General features: G+C 39.7%; 1 protein-coding gene across 2 annotated transcripts; it reads left to right on the top strand.

The window, feature by feature from the left end:
• Window positions 1-1,351: 1,351 nt before the first annotated feature.
• On the top strand, window positions 1,352-12,702 carry EIF3M (eukaryotic translation initiation factor 3 subunit M). Of its 2 annotated transcripts, XM_053449528.1 has the most exons (12): window positions 1,352-1,459; window positions 2,805-2,937; window positions 3,396-3,534; window positions 4,072-4,195; window positions 4,546-4,640; window positions 6,157-6,180; window positions 6,268-6,351; window positions 6,573-6,672; window positions 7,135-7,216; window positions 11,158-11,301; window positions 11,810-11,870; window positions 12,413-12,702. In XM_053449528.1, exons 1-12 carry the CDS (start codon window positions 1,418-1,420, stop codon window positions 12,531-12,533), a joined length of 1,149 nt encoding a protein of 382 aa, XP_053305503.1. In that variant the 5' UTR covers window positions 1,352-1,417; the 3' UTR covers window positions 12,534-12,702. The 2 variants fall into 2 exon arrangements, with proteins under 2 accessions (XP_053305503.1, XP_053305504.1); XM_053449529.1 differs by lacking the exon at window positions 6,157-6,180.
• The last annotated feature ends 6,669 nt before the right edge of the window (window positions 12,703-19,371 follow it).

Raw genomic sequence — 19,371 nt, 5'->3', positions numbered from 1 at the left:
CACTTACCTTTCAGCAGTCCTGCGCCGAGTCTCCCTGCTCTGCCACGGCGCGTGCTGCTTTACTGCTGAGCGCCAGAAATGACGTCATCTTCCAGCGCTCAGCATTACAAGCCTGCACCGAGACCGAGCTAGAGGGCTCGCAGAGGAGAGCCCCTCTCTCTCCTCCGCTTAAAGAAAAAAAAGTGCTTGGGACAATTACCCCGCTCCATGGTAGGGCCGGCCCTGATTGTTGTAGCTTAGCCCGTCTGAACGTGGGTGTCCGTGTGGCAAAGCCTGTCCTGGTGTGTGTTTTGGGTTTGGTGTGGCAGAGCATGTCCTGGTGTGTGTTTTGGTGTCGAAGTGGCAAAGTCTGTCCTTGTGTGTGTGTTTTTGTGTCGAAGTGGCAGAGCCTGTCCTGGTATGTGTGTTTGGGTGTCTGCGTAGCAGAGCCTGTCCTGGTGTGTGTATTTGGGTGTCTGCGTCGCAGAGCCTGTCCTGGTGTGTGTATTTGGGTGTCGGCGTTGCAGAGCCTGTCCTGGTGTGTGTGTTTGGGTGTCGGTGTACCAGAGCTTATCCAGGTGTGTGTGTTTTTGGGTGTCGGTGTGGCAGAGCCTGACCTGGGATGTGTGTTTGGGTGTTGTTGTGGCAGAGCCTGTCCTTGTGTGTATGTGTTTGGGTTTCATTGTGGCAGAGCCTGTCTGTAACTGAATACACCAGTGAGAGACTGTCAGCCTTCCTCCACCTTTCATACAAAGTAACATGCTTTATACCTTCTGTATTGTAAGCGTGTTCGAGTAGGGCCCTCCATATCTTTTGTCTTTGCACTACTTATCATGCACTCTTTGCCCATTGTACATCGCTGCAGAATATGATGGTGCTATATAGATCAATAATAAAGCCACCAGACTCGTAAGTTACATCTGGGCAGTTACGAATGGCATTTGCTTAAGAATTGTTAATCTTAATAAGGAAGTGGGATCGGGTGGACACAGAAAGAGATGTAGTCGTGCAAGCTTTCCAGGCCTCAGAAGTCTCACTTTTAAATAAAATGCATTCCATTCTGTAGCAGAGACCCTTAAAGTCCCCAAAGGTCACGTGACTGTAGATTTGCTGACCCAGTAAACGCTATCACCTCCGACTAAAGTATACACGTCCTGCAGATCGCAGCTCAGGCAGCAGAATTCGTTTTATTGTAAAATGGTCTCCGGTGTGGGGTCGGGAGGCAGATACCGATACACTCTGCGCCCGTTAATATCGCTATTTTCGGGTACACGTAGTGCCGGATACCGCTACACCACACCAGCAGCTATAGCTTTTATTGCCCGGCCCCGTCTGCTGAAAATGACATCATCAGTGCTGCGCCTGACCCGGAAGTGTATGCCGGTTTCGTTCCTTTTCCGGTGCAGCTGCGGCGTGTGTTAGAGGGATCTCTGCCGCCATGAGTGTCCCGGCTTTTATCGATGTTACTGAGGAGGACCAGGTTAGGAAGGCAGGAGGGATGTAAGGGTTGTTTTCGGGAACTTGGAATCCCGAGTCCCCGGATACCCCGCTCTGGGGCATGCGGGAGGGCCTTTTGCAGGGAGGGGTGGCCTAGCGTTAGAGAGCTCGGCACGTGGGCTTTATAGAAAAATATGTGAATAATATGCTCTTTTTGAAACTAATCTGACCTTTAAATGAGGGATCGGATCGCTACGTTTGTCTTACTCCGTTCCCAATGAATGGTTTGTTATATTTTATAGCCAACAGCTGGAGAATAATTGTTACTCATTACACGTTTAGTAACAATGTATCAGTGCGAACCGTGTGACTTAATACTGGAAAGTCTGAGAAATCCATTGCAACGAGTTAAACCTCTGTGAATAAAAGCCTCTGAAGTCTCTGCATTGTCAGTTCCTATTAGATTAATACATTTTCCTACTTTGGAATCCATTGTGGGATTTGGGACAATAAATGCATCTTCTGCGCTGATTGTGACCGTCACAAGCCTAGTTTAACGTGACTATTTTTGGTTCCGTGGTAGGAGGGAATAAAATCTGTCGCTTAGTGTGTAGTACTGGAAATCCAGTCCTGATATACCATAAAGGTACGGAGGGGCAGCTCCTACTAAACTCATTAAAAGGGAAACACGTACAAAATTGCCGTAAAGCATCTGCTCGGTGCGGTGGTCCAGCTGGAAGAGTCACCCAGAATATCACATGATCAACAACAATGGCGGCCTCCAGGTCTGCAGATAAAGGGAGTTTTGTAGGACCATGCGATGCTGACCTACATTACTGTATTTTATAGGAGAAACCATATTTTCCTTCCATGGTACTTGCCCTATATGCCCGTTTGCACGGCGGCTGTAATGAATGCTATCCTGGTCCAAGGGCCCGGATTTGCTGTTCTCGATGTGCCTGGCAGAATATTTTATCTGTACAATAATGCATACAAAGGGCCAATGGAGATCAGCCTCCTAATAAAGGAAGAGTCAATGTTCTAAATTGGACGTTATTTGCAGTTTTGTAGATGTTAAGGGGATGTGTTACCATGCCAACCAGAAATTGAACTATAACATTTTAAAACTGTCTTTCTTTGTACAAAATATGCCATTCATGTTTTGGAGCAAGTGGAACAGCCAGTAACCCTTTAAATTGCCCAGTGGACAAAAAGAATAATCCCCCGGTGCTGGAGAGGGTTAGTTGTTAATCTGCTCGTTAAAGATAAGGGGTGGAATTGTGTGCTCTGTACGTTTTCTCAGTAATGCTTAACCTGCACATTTGGGTTTGAATAGTTCTATTTAATATTTTAATCACTGTGTAAATAACGACCTCTCTTTGTAAAAGGCTGCAGAGCTCCGAGCTTACCTGAAATCTAAAGGAGCAGAAATATCAGAAGAGAACTCTGAAGGTGGCCTTCACATCGACCTGGCACAGATCATCGAAGCATGTGACATCTGCTTAAAAGATGATGATAAAGGTTTGCGTCTTATGCATCTTATAAAGTTCTGTTGTGTCCGCGGTGCAGTTAATATGTAATATCGCCTGTCGGGTAAGCGCTGGTTTGCGAAACTAATAACAAATGACTAAGTGATATGACAGGTGGATAATAATGATGGGTTTTTGGACCCCTGCTGAGTTGTACACGAGGGTGTCCTGTGATTAAAAATATCAGCTGCAGTATGATGTCAGACATGACTGACTGTCTAAATTGTTTACATGCTAAGTAAACAATGTTTAATAAGTTTAGGGTATTCACTTGGTACAAACAAACAAACAAGCAAGCAAAATAAAGGTTTGCGCCGCTGCTATGTTTCCCTTTGCTGGTCACCGGTGGTCAACTTTCTACTGAAGATCTTTTTACTACATTTATTACCCAAGAAAAGCATCCGTTGTTTGGGGAAGTTGGAATTCTGACTTTATATTGAATCTCCACAGATGTAGAGAGCATTATGAATAGCGTGGTGTCTCTTCTCCTTATCTTGGAGCCGGACAAGCAAGAAGCATTAATCGAAAGCCTATGCGAGAAGCTAGTTAAGTTTCGAGAAGGAGAACGTCCATCTTTGAGACTGCAGCTGTAAGTTTCTTGGTTGCTTTATAGTCCTGGGCAGATCAGATAATTCTTGGGATCCTAAAAATGGTCTCCCTGACTATGAAAATATACTTTTGACCATGCTGGGGTCAAGGAATGCCCAGCTCGACAGACATCCAATAGGTACTGGTCCACTAGGGGGCGGCGCTCTTGTTTAACTTGGTTATGAAGGGGCACTCAATTAAGTATTTTAGTGTGGATATTTTTGTATTATTATTCTATCTGTCAGATATCTCAGGATGAAAAAAAAGGAATAAAAAAAACCCAAGCCAAGTAAATTCGTAATCCTATTCATGTGTGTTTATTCCATCTTCTATGTAGATCATTCTAGTTGCCCAAAGAACACTTAGCGTTTGTTTTTGTTTATTTAGAAGTAAAAATAAAACTTAAGAACCAAACAAAAATGTAAATGTAGAATGTTGCGTGTGGAAAGACTACATTGTCATAAATTGAGAAGCAAAAAATGTGTAAGCAGATCAGTCTGCTTGGGATATAAGATTTAGATTGTTGCCTGTGTTTCAGGCTGAGTAACCTGTTCCACGGAATGGATAAGAGTACCCCTGTCAGGTACACCGTGTACTGCGCTCTCGTGAAAGTCGCTGCTTCCTGCGGAGGGATAATCTACATTCCGACAGATCTCGATCAGGTCAGTACGTCCCGAGAAAATATTGCCGTCGGATTAGTTTTGTTTGATGCAATGGGAGAGAGTGTTTCATGCCTTTCGGGTAAACCACCGGTTAATAAAGACTTAGAAACTGTTTATTTGGTGACCTTAATTACCGGTGTGATGTCAGGTTAAACAAAATATGTTCTTCCACGTAGAGTTTTTATATAATTAATATATATATATTAGCTGATACTGAATATTGCTGTTTTCAATAAAAAGAGCCCGTTGAGTTGGTTATTCCACATTTTAATACATATGTATCAATAAGTGACAGCTTTGTGTGTATATTTTGAGCAATCTTTAAAATATAAATATCTCATTCATTCCAGGTTAGAAAGTGGATCACTAATTGGAACCTTAGCACAGAAAAGAAACACGTCCTTCTCAGACTCCTCTATGAGGCTCTTGTTGACTGCAAGAAAAGGTGCTTTATCTTATAACACATAGATCTGTCTGTTTCCTGGTAGGATCTGTGCATTTCAGAAGCCTTGGGCCCTAAGGGGTTAATATAGTGCACTGTGTTTAAATAACCTGTCACTTTTGTTGCAAGGCTTCCCTGCCCATTCAGAGATCTGGTAAGGAAAGAGCTTGCTTTGGCTCTCTGCGTTCATTTTTAATCGGTTTGGGGTGTGCTGGATAACCCTTAACCCTTTGCGTGCTAATGCAGAGCAATGTTTTCCTCGCCATTAAGGTGCTTGAGGGTTATCAAGGACATTATGCTTTGGTAGCTCAGTCTGATGGTGTTGTCGGTGCTGTCCTGAACGCTGCCGAGCAAGCCAGATGTTAACGATTTTTCTTACATATGGACTTCACACTTAAGAAAAACCTGTCTTTTATGCCATTATGAGGCAAGCCTGCTTGACTGATAAATATGCGATCAAGTAGCTTTTCACATAATGCAGACTCGGTAGAACACAAGGTGGCTGAGTCCATTCCTAAAATAAATGTGATCAGTGACTTGAATGCAAGCATAAAGTGAGTTTGACGATGTCCATTAATGCATCATGGCGTCTTTAATTATATTGCTTAAGCTTTGCGGACTTCGGAGGTCTCTTCCGATGGAAGAACTTTACATCTTTTTATGTGTTGGTAAAAAAGGGTATACATTAAATACTTTGCAATGCCTTTCTAGGCAATGGTAACTGATTAGTCAGCGTTGATAACGTTGGGTAGAATCGTGTTAAATTCTTTACAGCAGGGGTATCACCTGGACTTTTGAGATGTGTTTGAGGACACATGACATGGCTTTAGCTACCTGTGTATGTGTGATGGATTATATACATACTACCATTCAGAAGTTTGGGGTCACTTAGAAACGTTCTAGGTTTTGAAAGAAAAGCAAACATTAAAATAACACAAAGTGGATCAGAAATCCAGCACAGACGGTGTAAATGACTACCGTAGCTGGAAAGGGGCTCACTTTTAATACAATATCTCTATAGATGCACGGAGGCTCTTTTATCACTCCCATCACTCCTGTGTTCCGATGCCACATTGTGTTCACTAATCCCAGTTTGAGTTTTGAAGGCTAATTGATCGTTAGAAAACCCTTTTGCAATTATATTACAGCTAGAAGCTAGTGACCCCAAACTTGTGAACAGTAGTGTGTATAATATATAGTATACATTTTGCTTATGCTTTGCTACTAACCCCTGGTCAGTAAAGGAACATTGTTTCAGAATGTAATGCTTATTAAGGAACTGTCTCCTTTATTGTTAAAAATACTAACACTCTTTTACCAATATGCTTTATGATCTGTCACTCAACTTATTCTTCTGTGCTTTGCAAATGAATGTGGCTACAAACAAGCTGAACATGGAAAATTCCAAAGTGCAAGCTCAAATTCTGTATATAATGTACGGGGTTTCTCTTCTCTTGTGTTGTTGCATTTGAGATGTATCTAAAATATATTCCTCTAATTAGTGTGTTTCCTTAATTAGCAATGATGATGCTGATCCATTCAGGTACACCTCATTTTTAATTTTCCATTTATGTTAAATCTAAACCCGTATACTTGTTCTGCGACCTAATTAAACAATGTTTCATCGCAGTGACGAGGCAGCCAAGGTAATGGTGGAGCTGTTGGGAAGTTACACAGACGACAATGCATCTCACGCCCGTCTGGACGCTCACAAGTAAATGTCTACGTTTTTTCTTCATCGTTTAGTTCCCATTTTAGTAAATGTCTAGGACAATTAAGTGACTTTTTGTGGTCATTGTGATTATCCTTATTCTAGAAGTGCAATATAGTATGGCAGTATGTGTAATATAGTATGGCCGTATGTGTAATATGCACTATATATGTAATATAGTATGGCAGTAATTTGAGCATCACAATATCATTGTTTCCTTCTAGGTGTATCGTGCGAGCACTAAAGGATCCCAAAACCTTCCTTCTTGATCACCTCCTTGCTTTAAAACCAGTGAAATTCCTGGAGGGAGAACTTATCCATGACGTACGTTTCATATAATCGCATTTTCAACAGGTTTTCACTATCTATCTTTTTCTAATTGTGCCGGTATTTAATTTTTAAATATGAATCATTGTGTGAGTTCAGCAGATGGGGGAATGCATTTGTAAAACCAACTTAAGTTCTATACCTGGAACAATTACCATGGCAACGCCTCGAATGTTCATGCTAATTGCTACAGTTAGATCTAGAATTGATCTGTTTAAACATAGCCAGAAAGTTTTGTATTTTTTTAAATTTATGTAAAATGGAGCATTACTGGCATAATCTAGAATCACAAGTAGATGCGTTAAAATGTCTAAAGAGTAGATTTGTGCAGAGACCACATCCCATCGTTAATAGACTAATTAAGAATACATATTTAGTATTACTAAAAGTATAAAAAAGGGGCTTTGCGTCTGGGTGATATCTTGAAATTTAAGTTCACTTTTATTTTTATTCTTTTAGCTTTTGACAATATTTGTCAGTGCGAAACTATCTTCGTATGTCAAGTTTTACCAGAACAACAAAGATTTCATTGATTCTTTGGGTAAGTGACGTAACTGGCTTTTTTATGGTTCTTTTTTAAATATTCAGATTTGAAATGTTGTGAATGTTTTACTTTGTAAAACTAGTATTTAAAATGTATATAAAACAATGATTTCAAGGGTTGTGCACAATTTCAGTGTGTTGGTAGGAGTGTGTGATATGTTGGAAAGCTCTATTATTGGGCGCATGCCGTGTAGTGAGCGTGCATTTATTTGTTTTCAATTTTGGGCATATAAATCAAAATCTAACTCATAGAATGCGTTTTCATAAACTACAAACTTGCATTAAATTTTAGATTCTCTTGATGGAAAATTGGCCCATATTAGTAGTTATGCTGAATAAATCTGGTTTAATTTTTTTTTTTTTCTTCTCAACAAAGAGATTACAAAAATAGGGTTTTAGTTTCACATTGCAGATCCAGGTCTTTAATATAGGAATCCTGTTTTTAAGAGCCATGGATTCATGATAGGGGGTAAGGAGGAGAGATACATTTGGACTGAATCCTATAATCTGGTATTTATTCACCAAAGTGAGTTGTGACTTAATCTGCCTGAATTCACTATGCATTGTAAAGGGTCATACATGGGCAATTTCCATACCTGGGAACTTTCCGGGTTGGCCCGGAGATTGCCGGGTGAAGCACCGCTTCTCCGGGTCAAGACCCAAATCCTCCGGGTCCCCGCCCATTATCGCTTTAAAAGAGGGGGTGTCCCTCCGATGTCAGCGGGACGTCCTGCCGACTTCACGGGACCACCCGCTGATGTCAGTGGGCAGTCCTGGCTGCATCCCGCAAGGGAAGTCTCCAGGTAGCCGGAGAACAGAAGTTCCCAGGTATGGCAATTTCTCTGCAAGATCCTGTAAATGGAATGGTTTTAAAAGTGACGTTCAAGAGATCTCACTGATGCTTTAAACGGGGACAATCAAAAAAAAAAAAGCCCACTGGGTTGGCCCTTTAATTTAAAATTAAGTCAGTGAGTTGACTGCAACTCTCCTGCTAATGTCGCATTTAGGAGATAAACCCCCATAGCGCGGCTGAGGGTTCAATCTGGAATCCAAGATGAAGTCAATTCTCTAGTATGTCCACTGCAGGGAATGCAGAAATATTAGAAATAAAAAGTCCCTTTTTGATGACATTTATTAAACAACCTTTACAGTAACATTTAGCGCGGAGCCAGTGCACGACTCCATGGAGGGATCTTTCAAGGCTTAAAATAGCCAGTCGATAAACGTGGACACATTTCTTTTTTTAATTATAATATATTGGAATGTTTTCCTGCTTTGGCGTTTGAGACCGTAAGCACTAATCAGTGAAAGGGTCAAAGACTATGCTTCAAGTCTACTTATTGTCTCTTTGAATGGATCCAGCTGCGACTCTGTGTTGTGATTCATTACATAGTATTGTTGTTTCGGTCCCATTTTTGAGTGAAATCAGCAGAAGGGAAGCGAGAAGAAAGTGCTGCAGTGTGTGCTGGTTTATACCGGAGACCCCAGTCGGACCCTGTTAATTTGTTTCATAGCATGGATCTGTGTGATGGAATGTTAATGTCAGCAGCTCTTTATTTACACGCTATGGGAAGAGGGAGTAGTCATTAACACTTTGACGCTCCCCCGTTCATGTGTAATTGAGTGTTTCCAAAGAGCACGGGACCGTAAGCTATTGCATGCATTAAAATTACATTTTCCACATTGCCTTTTCTTTTCCTTTGGCCGGGGGTCAGAGCCGATGCCAGCCATGTTTAATGATGCGTTTCTGCAGCGCTGCTAAGGTGTTGACCACAACAGTGAGGCTTTTGGGAGTGTAAATACTAATGGCTGGAGATAATTAACTACTCCAGTTTTGCACAAACCAAATTAAGGGTTTGTCTCTTCCACCCAGACATTGGTATTATACTCTCTGGTTGGGTCCCACTATAATGGTGCATTAACCCTTCATTCTGGTTTAGTGAATAGAACATAGAAGAATGCTGGAAATGATGGAAAAATCTTACAAGTATTTTACGTTTTGGTTAAAGATCTCCTTATCGTATAGAGTTGCTGAGCCATTTGTTTTAATCTATTGGCACTGGCTGTATTACTGCTGTGATGTTTATACAGGTTCCTGAGACAAAGCTTTCGATCTCAGAGAATTACAGCCAAGACCCCAATACACTTTAACGGAAGGCAGGCGATGGATTGATAAGAGAAGCATTGAGTTATTGAAATAATATGAAAAATGTCTCCTCCGGTTAACGCTTCTCTACTCCTTATTGTAACCTAGCACAGGCTTTTATGGGTTATAATAATTTTGTAGTTTTCTATGCTAACATCTATTATCAATATTAAACATATATAAACATTTTGAACAGAGGCTCATTATAGGATTTTACCCCCTATAGCACTTAGGGGCTTTTAAGTGTCCTCTTTGCCCCAACAAAATATATACACTGTGTGTAAACTGAAGCTAACATTATTTAATGCAGAATTTTACAGTTATCGCTCTAACACTTTGAGCGCTGGGGCTCAGGACATAATTGTGGGGGTCGTGACAATTTTCCTAGATTTGCTAGATTTAGATGACCGTATAAACCATTTACATTCAAAGCAAAATGTACATTCAGTAACGTGATATAATGGTAAAAAAATATCTATATACCACATACCTGCTCATGGAGCCAATTTGTGTAGAAAGAATGCGTAAGAAATGTATGTTGGATCTCAGAAAACCCTTTGCTGAAGCAAAAGCGTTCTTCCCAGATCAGTGTCTCTGGCTTTTACACAGATTAGCGCAGTTTTCATTGTGCTTTGCTCCACGTGTTGCCACGGACCACTTAAATCCCCACTGGTGACCGTGAAATACACTCGTGGACTCTTCCACCGCAGACCAGATACTTGTAGAGAAGTTCTTACCGTCTACCGGAACGCTGGAGGCAGCCGTGCCCTCCAGTTATGGTTTCTTTTGATTACTAATTACGAGAGCGATAGAATTTATTGCCATTCTAATTGCTTTCGTGTATACACCATTATTCCTTGTACACAGCAATGTTTTATTTGCTGAAACGCAATTAGCTTGTTTGCTGCTGTTAATTAGTGTAGTGCGTGCTAATTGATTTTCTCTCTTAATTAATTGTACTTTTTGTTACGACAATCAGCTGGACCTTGTTTAGTGGCTGCGAGAACTTTATGTTAAGACTAGCTTTAAAACTTAAGTGTCTTCCGCATTGCTTCAGTATTTGGTTAATGCCACCTAGTGTCTTAATATCTTCCAAAACTACATTAACGCAATTAGTGTTCTATAGCAAAATCATTATTTTATTTAATAAATGCAGCAAATTTACTTTTTGGGACAGGGTTTTTATGGTTTTGTTTCTAGAAGGGTGTTTTATAGTACTCCTGTTTCAGTGTATGTATATCATCTTTTTTCTTTAGTATTGTGACCAAATTTCCTCTTTTAAGGGTGATAATATATAAAATTATATAATATATATATAAAATACAAGAGTACATTAAAATACCGTATTTGCCCGATTAAGAGACAACCCCCCAAAAGTTGAATATTAATTTAGGGAAAAAAGCCAAGACGATCCTATAGGAACGACCCTTTTATGGTGGAGCACCAGAAGGTCATGTGATGCTGGCGCTCTGTCATAGATGCCCCCAGAGGAAGTGCCGGCAGCACAGGCTGCCATAGAGGGGGATCCGGGTCCCCTGCAGCGCTATTTGAGGTCTGATTAGAAGACGACCTCGAATATAAGACGAGGGATTAAACAAAGCAAATGCTCTGAAAAAAACCCTTGTTTTATAATCAACCAAATATGGTAATTGCTGTCCTGATTGGCGCTCTTTTTTCACTTAATAAAAATGACTGGTTGAAGGGGCTCTATGTTGATCTGATAATAGATGTATTTCCCTGATGGTTTGGTGTTCTGGTGGAAACCTAACATACCCAATCATGTGGATTTTTAGGCTTGTCACACGAGCAGAACATGGAGAAGATGCGGCTTCTTACCTTCATGGGAATGGCTGTGGAAAACAAGGAAATTTCTTTTGATACGATTCAGCAGGAGCTGCAGATCGGGGCTGATGATGTGGAAGCTTTTGTAATTGATGGTAAGTGATTCTCTTTGTATCGTAACATTAATTTGTATGCAGCTCATTTTGCGGTCTGAGCAATCGATAGACCATGTAATATAATAATCTGTATTATTACTTGGAGGTGACTTTTTGAATTCAAATTGTGTGAATTTGCAATGCTTATATATCAATGGATGGGGGGGCAGGAGGGGATTTTATCATTTTAATTAAAAATGTGTTTAATGCTATGGAGTTTTAAAACTGTGGTGGCTTTTAGTGTGTTTGTATAAATATTGCAGATAAACTACCATTAATGAGGCGATAAAGGTTAACAATTTTAATGCCAACATGGGAAACGGTCCAAGAGAGAAACACCACCTCGCTTTAAAAATCCAGGACAACCCATGTATTTCACATCTAGGATGTATGAATTCCTGGTTTAAGATCTGCTAAAAATCACAACATATAACCATGCTTTATACTGGAAATATTTCCTCAGTGATGTTTAAAATCTTATTTTTTTTTCCTTTTTTTTTAATTCAAGCTGTGAAAACAAAGATGGTGTACTGCAAAATTGACCAGACGCAGAAGAAAGTTATTGTGAGGTGAGATGCCGAACTCTACTGCTGCTGCTGTATTTTGCAAAAATATATATTTATTTCTCATAATATATGTTTCATCTTTGAAGCCGTGGTTGTTCACATCATGTGCCTGTGGTTAAATGCTAGCTATTTATCATAATTTTATTAAAGTCCAAGCCTGAATGTGATTAGCTTATTTAATGAAAGTGTCCTATTTTCCAGCACATTTCACTTAATGACTCTAGTAGTGACCTGAATGTTAATTAGGTGCATGGCTGCAGCTACGACAAATTCTGACACGCTTATACAAGCTAGGCCTTTTCAGCTGTTCTCCTGAGTTCCCGGTGTCTATTTACTACCAAAGGGTGCAGCAATTTAAAAGATGGACAGCTATATATATATATATATATATATATATATATTTCATACACTATTCTGAACCACACTGATGTTTTGAGCTCCCAGAGAATTATTCATGCTGTGATATGAACCTTTTTAGAATTTCAATCTGGTGAATCTTTTAAATTGTGAAATTTAGTATTTATTTCTTTGCTTTTTCTTTGCAGTCACAGCACACACAGAACATTTGGAAAACAACAGTGGCAGCAACTATACGATATTCTCAACACCTGGAAACTTAACTTAAGCAAAGTGAAAACCAGTCTTCAAAGTATCTCTGACGCTTAACATTTTACCATGTTCTCTGAATCGCATTGGAACCGTAGTAACAATGGATTTCTTTTTGTTACAAATTCCTCAATTTTACCTGCATTTGGTGTTTGTTATAAGACTTATTTTAAGTTTTCAGATACAATTCTTAGCAGTTAAAGGGCCAACTATAAAAAATAAAATAAAATATTTGCTTAAGATGGGAAATATGTATACCATCTAATATAAAAATGGTAAAAAAAAATAGCTTTTTGTTTTTCTTTCAGTGTGTCTGTGTAATTATATTATATGATATATAAATGTAATAATAATCAGGCATTATGCAGGGTCAGCTTCTGGTTTAGTAAACACACCAATATGAGACATTTAACTAAACGAAGGACTAGCAGCCTAAGCTATTAACAATCCTTGCACCTGCTCTACTAATCTACATGAGCTTTAGACTGCTATACGGTGATGTGAAAAGCTATATACACTTAGCTGAAAATAATGTCTTCTGGTTGCTCCTCTCCAACCTGGGAAATGTCTTCCATCTTCCTTTTCTTGGAGCCTCTCCGTCGTTGGTTGATTAAAAACTTCTCAATTTCACTTATCTGCTCCTGTATGCTGCTAGCAGAAGAATCCTTTTCTTTATCCGTTGGTGAGACTGGGAAGATTTTAGTCTTAAATAGGTCTTTGTAGCTAGTTGGGCCGATTAGACTTTTGTCTTGCTTCGATGCTGAAGGTGTTCCAGGTTTCATAACCACTTTCCGCTGTAAGACACAACCATCAGGGTCAATGTTGCCTGTGCTTTGGCCTCTAAAACATGGCCTAGGATATTCAAAGTGCTAATGTACAGACATGCCAATATAAATCATTTGCCTTCTACATTAAATTTAGTTTTAAAATGGTTGCATTTCATTTAAAAAGGATAAAAATATATACGCAGATTAGCAGTTCTTGTTGGAATGAGAAAGATCATCTGCTTCACACTCCCCGCACGCTTAGTGACATTTAGCAGTCCAGTCAATTCACTCGACCTAACGTAAACCAGCTTTTGCTACTAAAACCCGATTTCAAACCATTAATATGAATTATCTTTACTAATGTCAGATAAAGGTATTCACCTCATACTCTCAGGCGCTCCTCCACCTCCCTAGAATTAGAAGTGGGTGCTGCAACATTTTAGCCAAACACTTATGTTAGTTTATCATTTGCCAAACAAGATCACAGGCTCAAATTAATAAAATTAGCAATCAAATCACACCTTGATTTGAAGTGAGTCATTTCATTAAGAATAAGCTTGTTGGCAGGCTGGTTAGCAGCTTTTGTGTCTCATATAATATAATATATATATATATATATATATATATATATCACCGCACACTCTGCAATAATGTGTGTGAAAATCCCAGTAGATCGTCAGTTTCTGAAATGCTCAGACCGGCCTGTCTGGTACCAACAACCATGCCATGTTTAAAGTAATTAAAATCCCCTTTCTTCCCCATTCTGATGCTCGGTTTGAACTTCAGCAGGTTGTCTTGACCATGTCAATATAGTTAGTTGCTGCCATGTCATTGGCTGATTAGCTATTTGTGTTAAATAGCAATTCAACAGGTGTACCTAATAGAGTGTGTGTGTGTATGTATATATATATATATATATATATATATATATATATATATATATATATATATATATAAATGGGCCAAATACGAATCAAATTTTTTGGTTAGTTTTTGGGGAACAAAAATTCAGGGGCGTTTTTAATTGGGGAACCTGAGTTGCCCGGTGCCCACTTTCACTCACACTCTAACCCTTCTATCTCTGATCTATCTTTGTCGGCATCTCCTTGGATATAACCTGGCAGGAACCTCTGCCAAAATGGTGGCGCATGCGGTCACGTCCTCCAATGGAGAATGAGGACGTCACCACAAGCGCCATCGGTTTGCCCTCGCTTGAACTCAGGCCAACTTTTGTCAGAAGTTCGTGTTGTGTTATGTCCGAGGACAAAGGGAGAAGATGAAGGTAGGAAAACATTAAGAGAAAGTGTACGAGTGTGAGTGAATATAGACCCACAAATTTCGTGGGAGACTGGCCATGTTTTCGTGGCTTCGTACAAATCTGAATGCACAAGTCTATATATATATATATATATATATATATATATATATATATATATGTAGTTTCAATGCAATATATATTATATATTGCAATAAAACAAGAGCAGTGGTGGTCTTAACACATACTATGGGGAAGATACAGCACATTGTTATTTATTCTTAAGCAGTTAAACTGAAATCTGCTACTAGCAAAAAAGAGTTAAGCCTTCCATAGGATATACATGTAAGAAGCTGCAATAGTTTGATAATTATTGACCTACATTTTCAGCAGGGATGATGGACTCTTGAAATGTCTCTGCTATTGCATTCCATTTGGCGGTGTCGCCGTTCATGGGCACTGTGTTGGTATTCATGGGAGAGCTGTCACCTACTTGACTCTTCGCCGTGTAACCTGATTGATATAAAAATCTGCTACCTCATAAGGACTTTGAGAAAGAAGCCCTACTGCAAATGAAGGAACAATAAACCTCTAATTATGTATACCTTGTAGTTATATAGCAGCAGAGGGTCGGAGCCACCTCCTGTGTGGCTGAATTATTTTACCTTGACCTCTGCTATCCAGAAGAATCTCCCATGCCTTCCTCGTGAGTAAATTGTATATAAAATAATCTCAGAAAATCCCAGCAACATGACAAAGACATGCAGCGTTTTCCTTAGTAATGTACTAGAGTATATCCTCATACCACCCGCATTATAAAACCAGTTTCCACAACTTTAAACTGGGGTGCAAACTACACTTACGGTAAAAGGGAAGATAACATTCAGCTCCCTGGTATCTATGGATTACATAGGGGAGAATTTTGATGCTTATTCTTTGCCATGCATTAAAGGGAAACTCCAGCCATCAGGTACACTTTTAATGCATTATAGCTGAGGACCCTTTCAATTTTCATTGTGCCCCAAAGCTGCAATTAAGCGTCTTTTGCTTCCTACCTTGTCCTGTTGTGTGAAATGGGGCATTTGGTAAAATATGTTACTTTAGGATCTTTACTGCCGGAGCATCATTTTAATTACCTGTTGGCAAACCTTTTGCTTTAGCCAGATCAGTGCATTTGTCTTTGTGTGCACTCATTCCTTGTGGGTCTGTTGTTTCACATTTCAAATCTGGGGGTGACTTTACTAGTTCTGCAGGGCATCCCAAAAGGGGTGCTTCTCCCATTGCCTTTTTTGTGCAGCTCTCACGATCCTTCAGTTCATCCTGAGCAGAGCAGTGTTTTCCATCTTTATTTCCTATTTCAGTGCTTTGCGCTTTCACCTGACGTTGAGCAGCATTACGTTCAGCACACCGCTTAGCTTTGGTTGTTGTGTTTGATCTATCCACGCTTCTGTCGTTGCTCTCCGTAGTCTTGGATGTGTGCAGGGTGATGTTTCCGGCCGCGCCATCAGGATTCACAGCACCTCTTGGCTTTTCAGAAGCCTGGCTATCGTCTGGGGGCTCTCGGGCAATCTGCGAAGGGATATTATTCTGTAGTTCATCACGGCAGATAGGGTTATCAATTGGCAATGGAAATACAGAACAGTCATTCTGCCGACTCAAAATTTCATTCCTCATTCCTGCCATCATTGTGATAGCATTATCTTTATCACTAGGTGAATAAGAAAGTGCAGAAGATTCACTACAATCGGTGTTATTGGTACATTTAACTACAACAACCTCACTGTCAAAGTTCATTGCATTTCCCTCATCTATGGAATTCTGTTTACATGGAAGTGTATCAGTACACAGTGCATCTGTTCCTTTGTCTGACACATAAGTTGGATCTTTAGTCTTTTGTTTATTGTAAACATTTTGACAACCATCTCCTTCTATAGCTGCCATTCCCTGTTTCTGGACTTGATAACTGTTTCCATCTTGCCTGGTATTCCCAATCTGACTGTCCTTTTTCATTAATGTATTCTGGTTAGCTGGTTGCTCTGTGGGTTCAGGAAACAATCTGGATTCTTGGTTTTTGTACTCATTTATAAAGACACCTTCATCAGTCTCAGAAACATCTTCCTTATCAATCCAAATATAAACCCCTTTATTTGTAACATCTGCAGATTTATGATGGCTGGAGTCTGTAAGCAGACTTGTCTCGCTGGAGACAGCCAATGGTTTATTATTGTCTAGCAACATCTTGACAGATCCCACAACGACGTGAGCTTCTTTTATGCATCCAGGATCACAGTCTGCATGTTCATCACTTTTACTTAAACAGATTCCATCCACTCGGATGTTTTCCGTGAATTCAGTCTCACAGCGTGTTATGCTTTCTGGAGAATTTGAAGCCTTTACTGCGTAGTTCTTGTGACTGGGTTCATCGTCCATGTCAGAGACACTTGCAGCGTCTGTTAAATCAGAAACACTTTGAAGCCCAGAAGAATCTGTGTAAAGAAAAAATAGAGCTATTTAAAAAGTGCAACTATAAGCTGATGATATAGTTAGATTTAAAATCTTCCTTGCAATATACTTTTTTATATTTCTATAATTACAGGAAAAACTGAGATGTAACTGTGTGGTAGATGTAGATAATGTGCCCTAAATTTAAGAAACATTTTGACTATTACATATTACAGTAACTAAAGGTCCAATATTGCAAACCTCTCTGTAACACTCTTGGTTCTCAACAAAGAAAATGTTCTGAAATGGATCAGTGGAACGGGATACAGTACCAAAAGAAAACAGAGGAATCTAGTCATCTGGTCTATGAATACGGCAATGTATTTACTGGCATTGAGTAAATACATTTTTTCCCCCAAACCACTTGTATGCGAAAAGCAATATATTTCCTTAGGAAATAGTCATGATCCTTTATTGATATGTGTGTTATGATCACAGAGAAGAAGCTCAGGTTGTATCTGGTTCTATTTAACTGCATACATATAATAGAATGACACTGGACAACTGTTATACAGGAACATTACTAGGGGTTACTGCCCAATGATTGTTTATGTAAAAAGGATGACATCATCACTGTTCTGAATTTACTACTATAGGAACACACAGAAAGAACTCTGACAAGCGTCATGCAAAGGCTATTTAGAATTATTATTATGATTATTATTGTAGAACCCAAACCAAGTAATTAAATTAGGTCCGTGAATTCAACTCTGGACAATGAAGCCTCGCTGTCCACAGATACCCGCTTAAAGATCAATGAAATCCTAAAGGGCCCTTGTGATTAAGGATCTGTATGACGGTGGGACTTGATTAGAATGGATAAGTAATAAAGAGGGGTACAATAAAGAGAGAAGGACATAACATTTTTTTAAACTCTCACAAGACAAATATCTTTTGTCCATATGTGTATGTATTGTACCATAAATACATTACCGCCAGATCCTGCATCTTTGGAGCCCTCTCTGCTCAGCGTGTCTTTGGATGTCTGAAAAACAACACAGGAAAGAAATGTGTTTAATTCAGAAGCCGTCATATTCTGTGCTCAGGATATAAATTTTAGCAAATTCAGTGTCAATTGTCATTTTTTTTTAAATTGCTTAGTTGATGCATTTGTATCTTCACACAAGTACAAAAGCGATGACAAAAATGTTTTCTCGCACTGAAAGAGTATAACGCAGAATATCTAACCCACTTGACAGGGGGTAAGAGCCAAGGCAGATGTCCCCTTTTGCTAATAACCTCATTGAGGCATTTGTGGAGTTAACAAAGGCCAAATGTTTATTAAAAACACAACAACCGATGACATTTGTCATCAACAATGGTCACCATTTGGGAGGTCTGCTCAGGGAACAAATGCTCTTCCCATGTTGGTTATTACATACTGGAGTACCCGGCGCATCAATGTACGACCGGGGCAACCCCAGGGACGCCATCTACGGGGTGGATGGTGGGGCTGTCCACCTAGAACCAGCCCCTGCACAAGTGCAGAATGTCCTGAGACCCGTCAGACAACAAAGCAAAGCAAAGGGATGACGGGGTGGGATGTTGTAAGTGATCCAAAAAAGAGGCCTACGCCTGTTGCTTATGAAGGTTCTGCTAGCACCTCCACAGACGGCACCTAACCCCCCAAACTGTCCCACCAGAATCAGCCCAATCTATCATATTAACCAGACCAAAGACAGGATGCCCTGGCCCTCCCGCCATGTTGGCCTGGGCAACTAAAGATGCTGACCATTTCTTACTCTGTCCTAGAAGTCCTCATGCTTTAGATACACCAGGAGATGGATCTTCTCCTGTATTTTTGTGCTGGATGGAGAAAGCTACACACATTTGCAGACTGCCGACACAACACACTTTCTACCTTTATTGTAGAGACGTAGAGACTTGCAGGTATGTTATAGAGGGATCATGCTGCTTATAAGGTGACACGCAATTCTGATCTATTACACACTGTGCTCAGTAATCTAAGATTGCAGCAGAAACAATGAGGCAGAAAGGCTACATAAGAGAAAAGAAACAACTATTTCAACCGGCCATAGTGAATCCGGGTATAATAAATCCAAAACATTGTCACTTATACAATTACCTGCATTACTGCAACATTTTTATTATCTTGATACTGGTGAACGGAGAGCTCACTGGGACATTCTTGCGAGGCTTTATATGCTTTTTTCATCGATTCTAATTCTGCTACAACCGTATTAATCTCCATCTTCATACTCTCTTCCTGCAATCAATGTACAACACAAAGGCCGTAAATCATCTGTTGCCTTTATATGCTAGTTTAACTTAAATCTTTTTATTAAAGGCACGTTACGTCAATCAAGAATAATGGTACAAAGTCTAATTGTCTTTTATTAATAATACGACTCAT

Source organism: Spea bombifrons, chromosome 10 (genome assembly GCF_027358695.1).
Source record: "Spea bombifrons isolate aSpeBom1 chromosome 10, aSpeBom1.2.pri, whole genome shotgun sequence".
Taxonomy (NCBI): Eukaryota; Metazoa; Chordata; class Amphibia; order Anura; family Pelobatidae; genus Spea; species Spea bombifrons.
Note: the sequence above shows the minus strand (reverse complement) of the source record. Positions and strands in the feature narration are given on the sequence as shown.

Bases quoted from the DNA above. Each gene is read 5' to 3' on its own strand.
- EIF3M (XM_053449528.1), top strand. From the start codon at position 1,418: ATGAGTGTCCCGGCTTTTATCGATGTTACTGAGGAGGACCAG. The intron at 4,641-6,156 runs GTGCTTTATCTT...TTCCTTAATTAG, and splicing joins CTTGTTGACTGCAAGAAAAG to CAATGATGATGCTGATCCAT. The intron at 7,217-11,157 runs GTAAGTGACGTA...GTGGATTTTTAG, and splicing joins AGATTTCATTGATTCTTTGG to GCTTGTCACACGAGCAGAAC.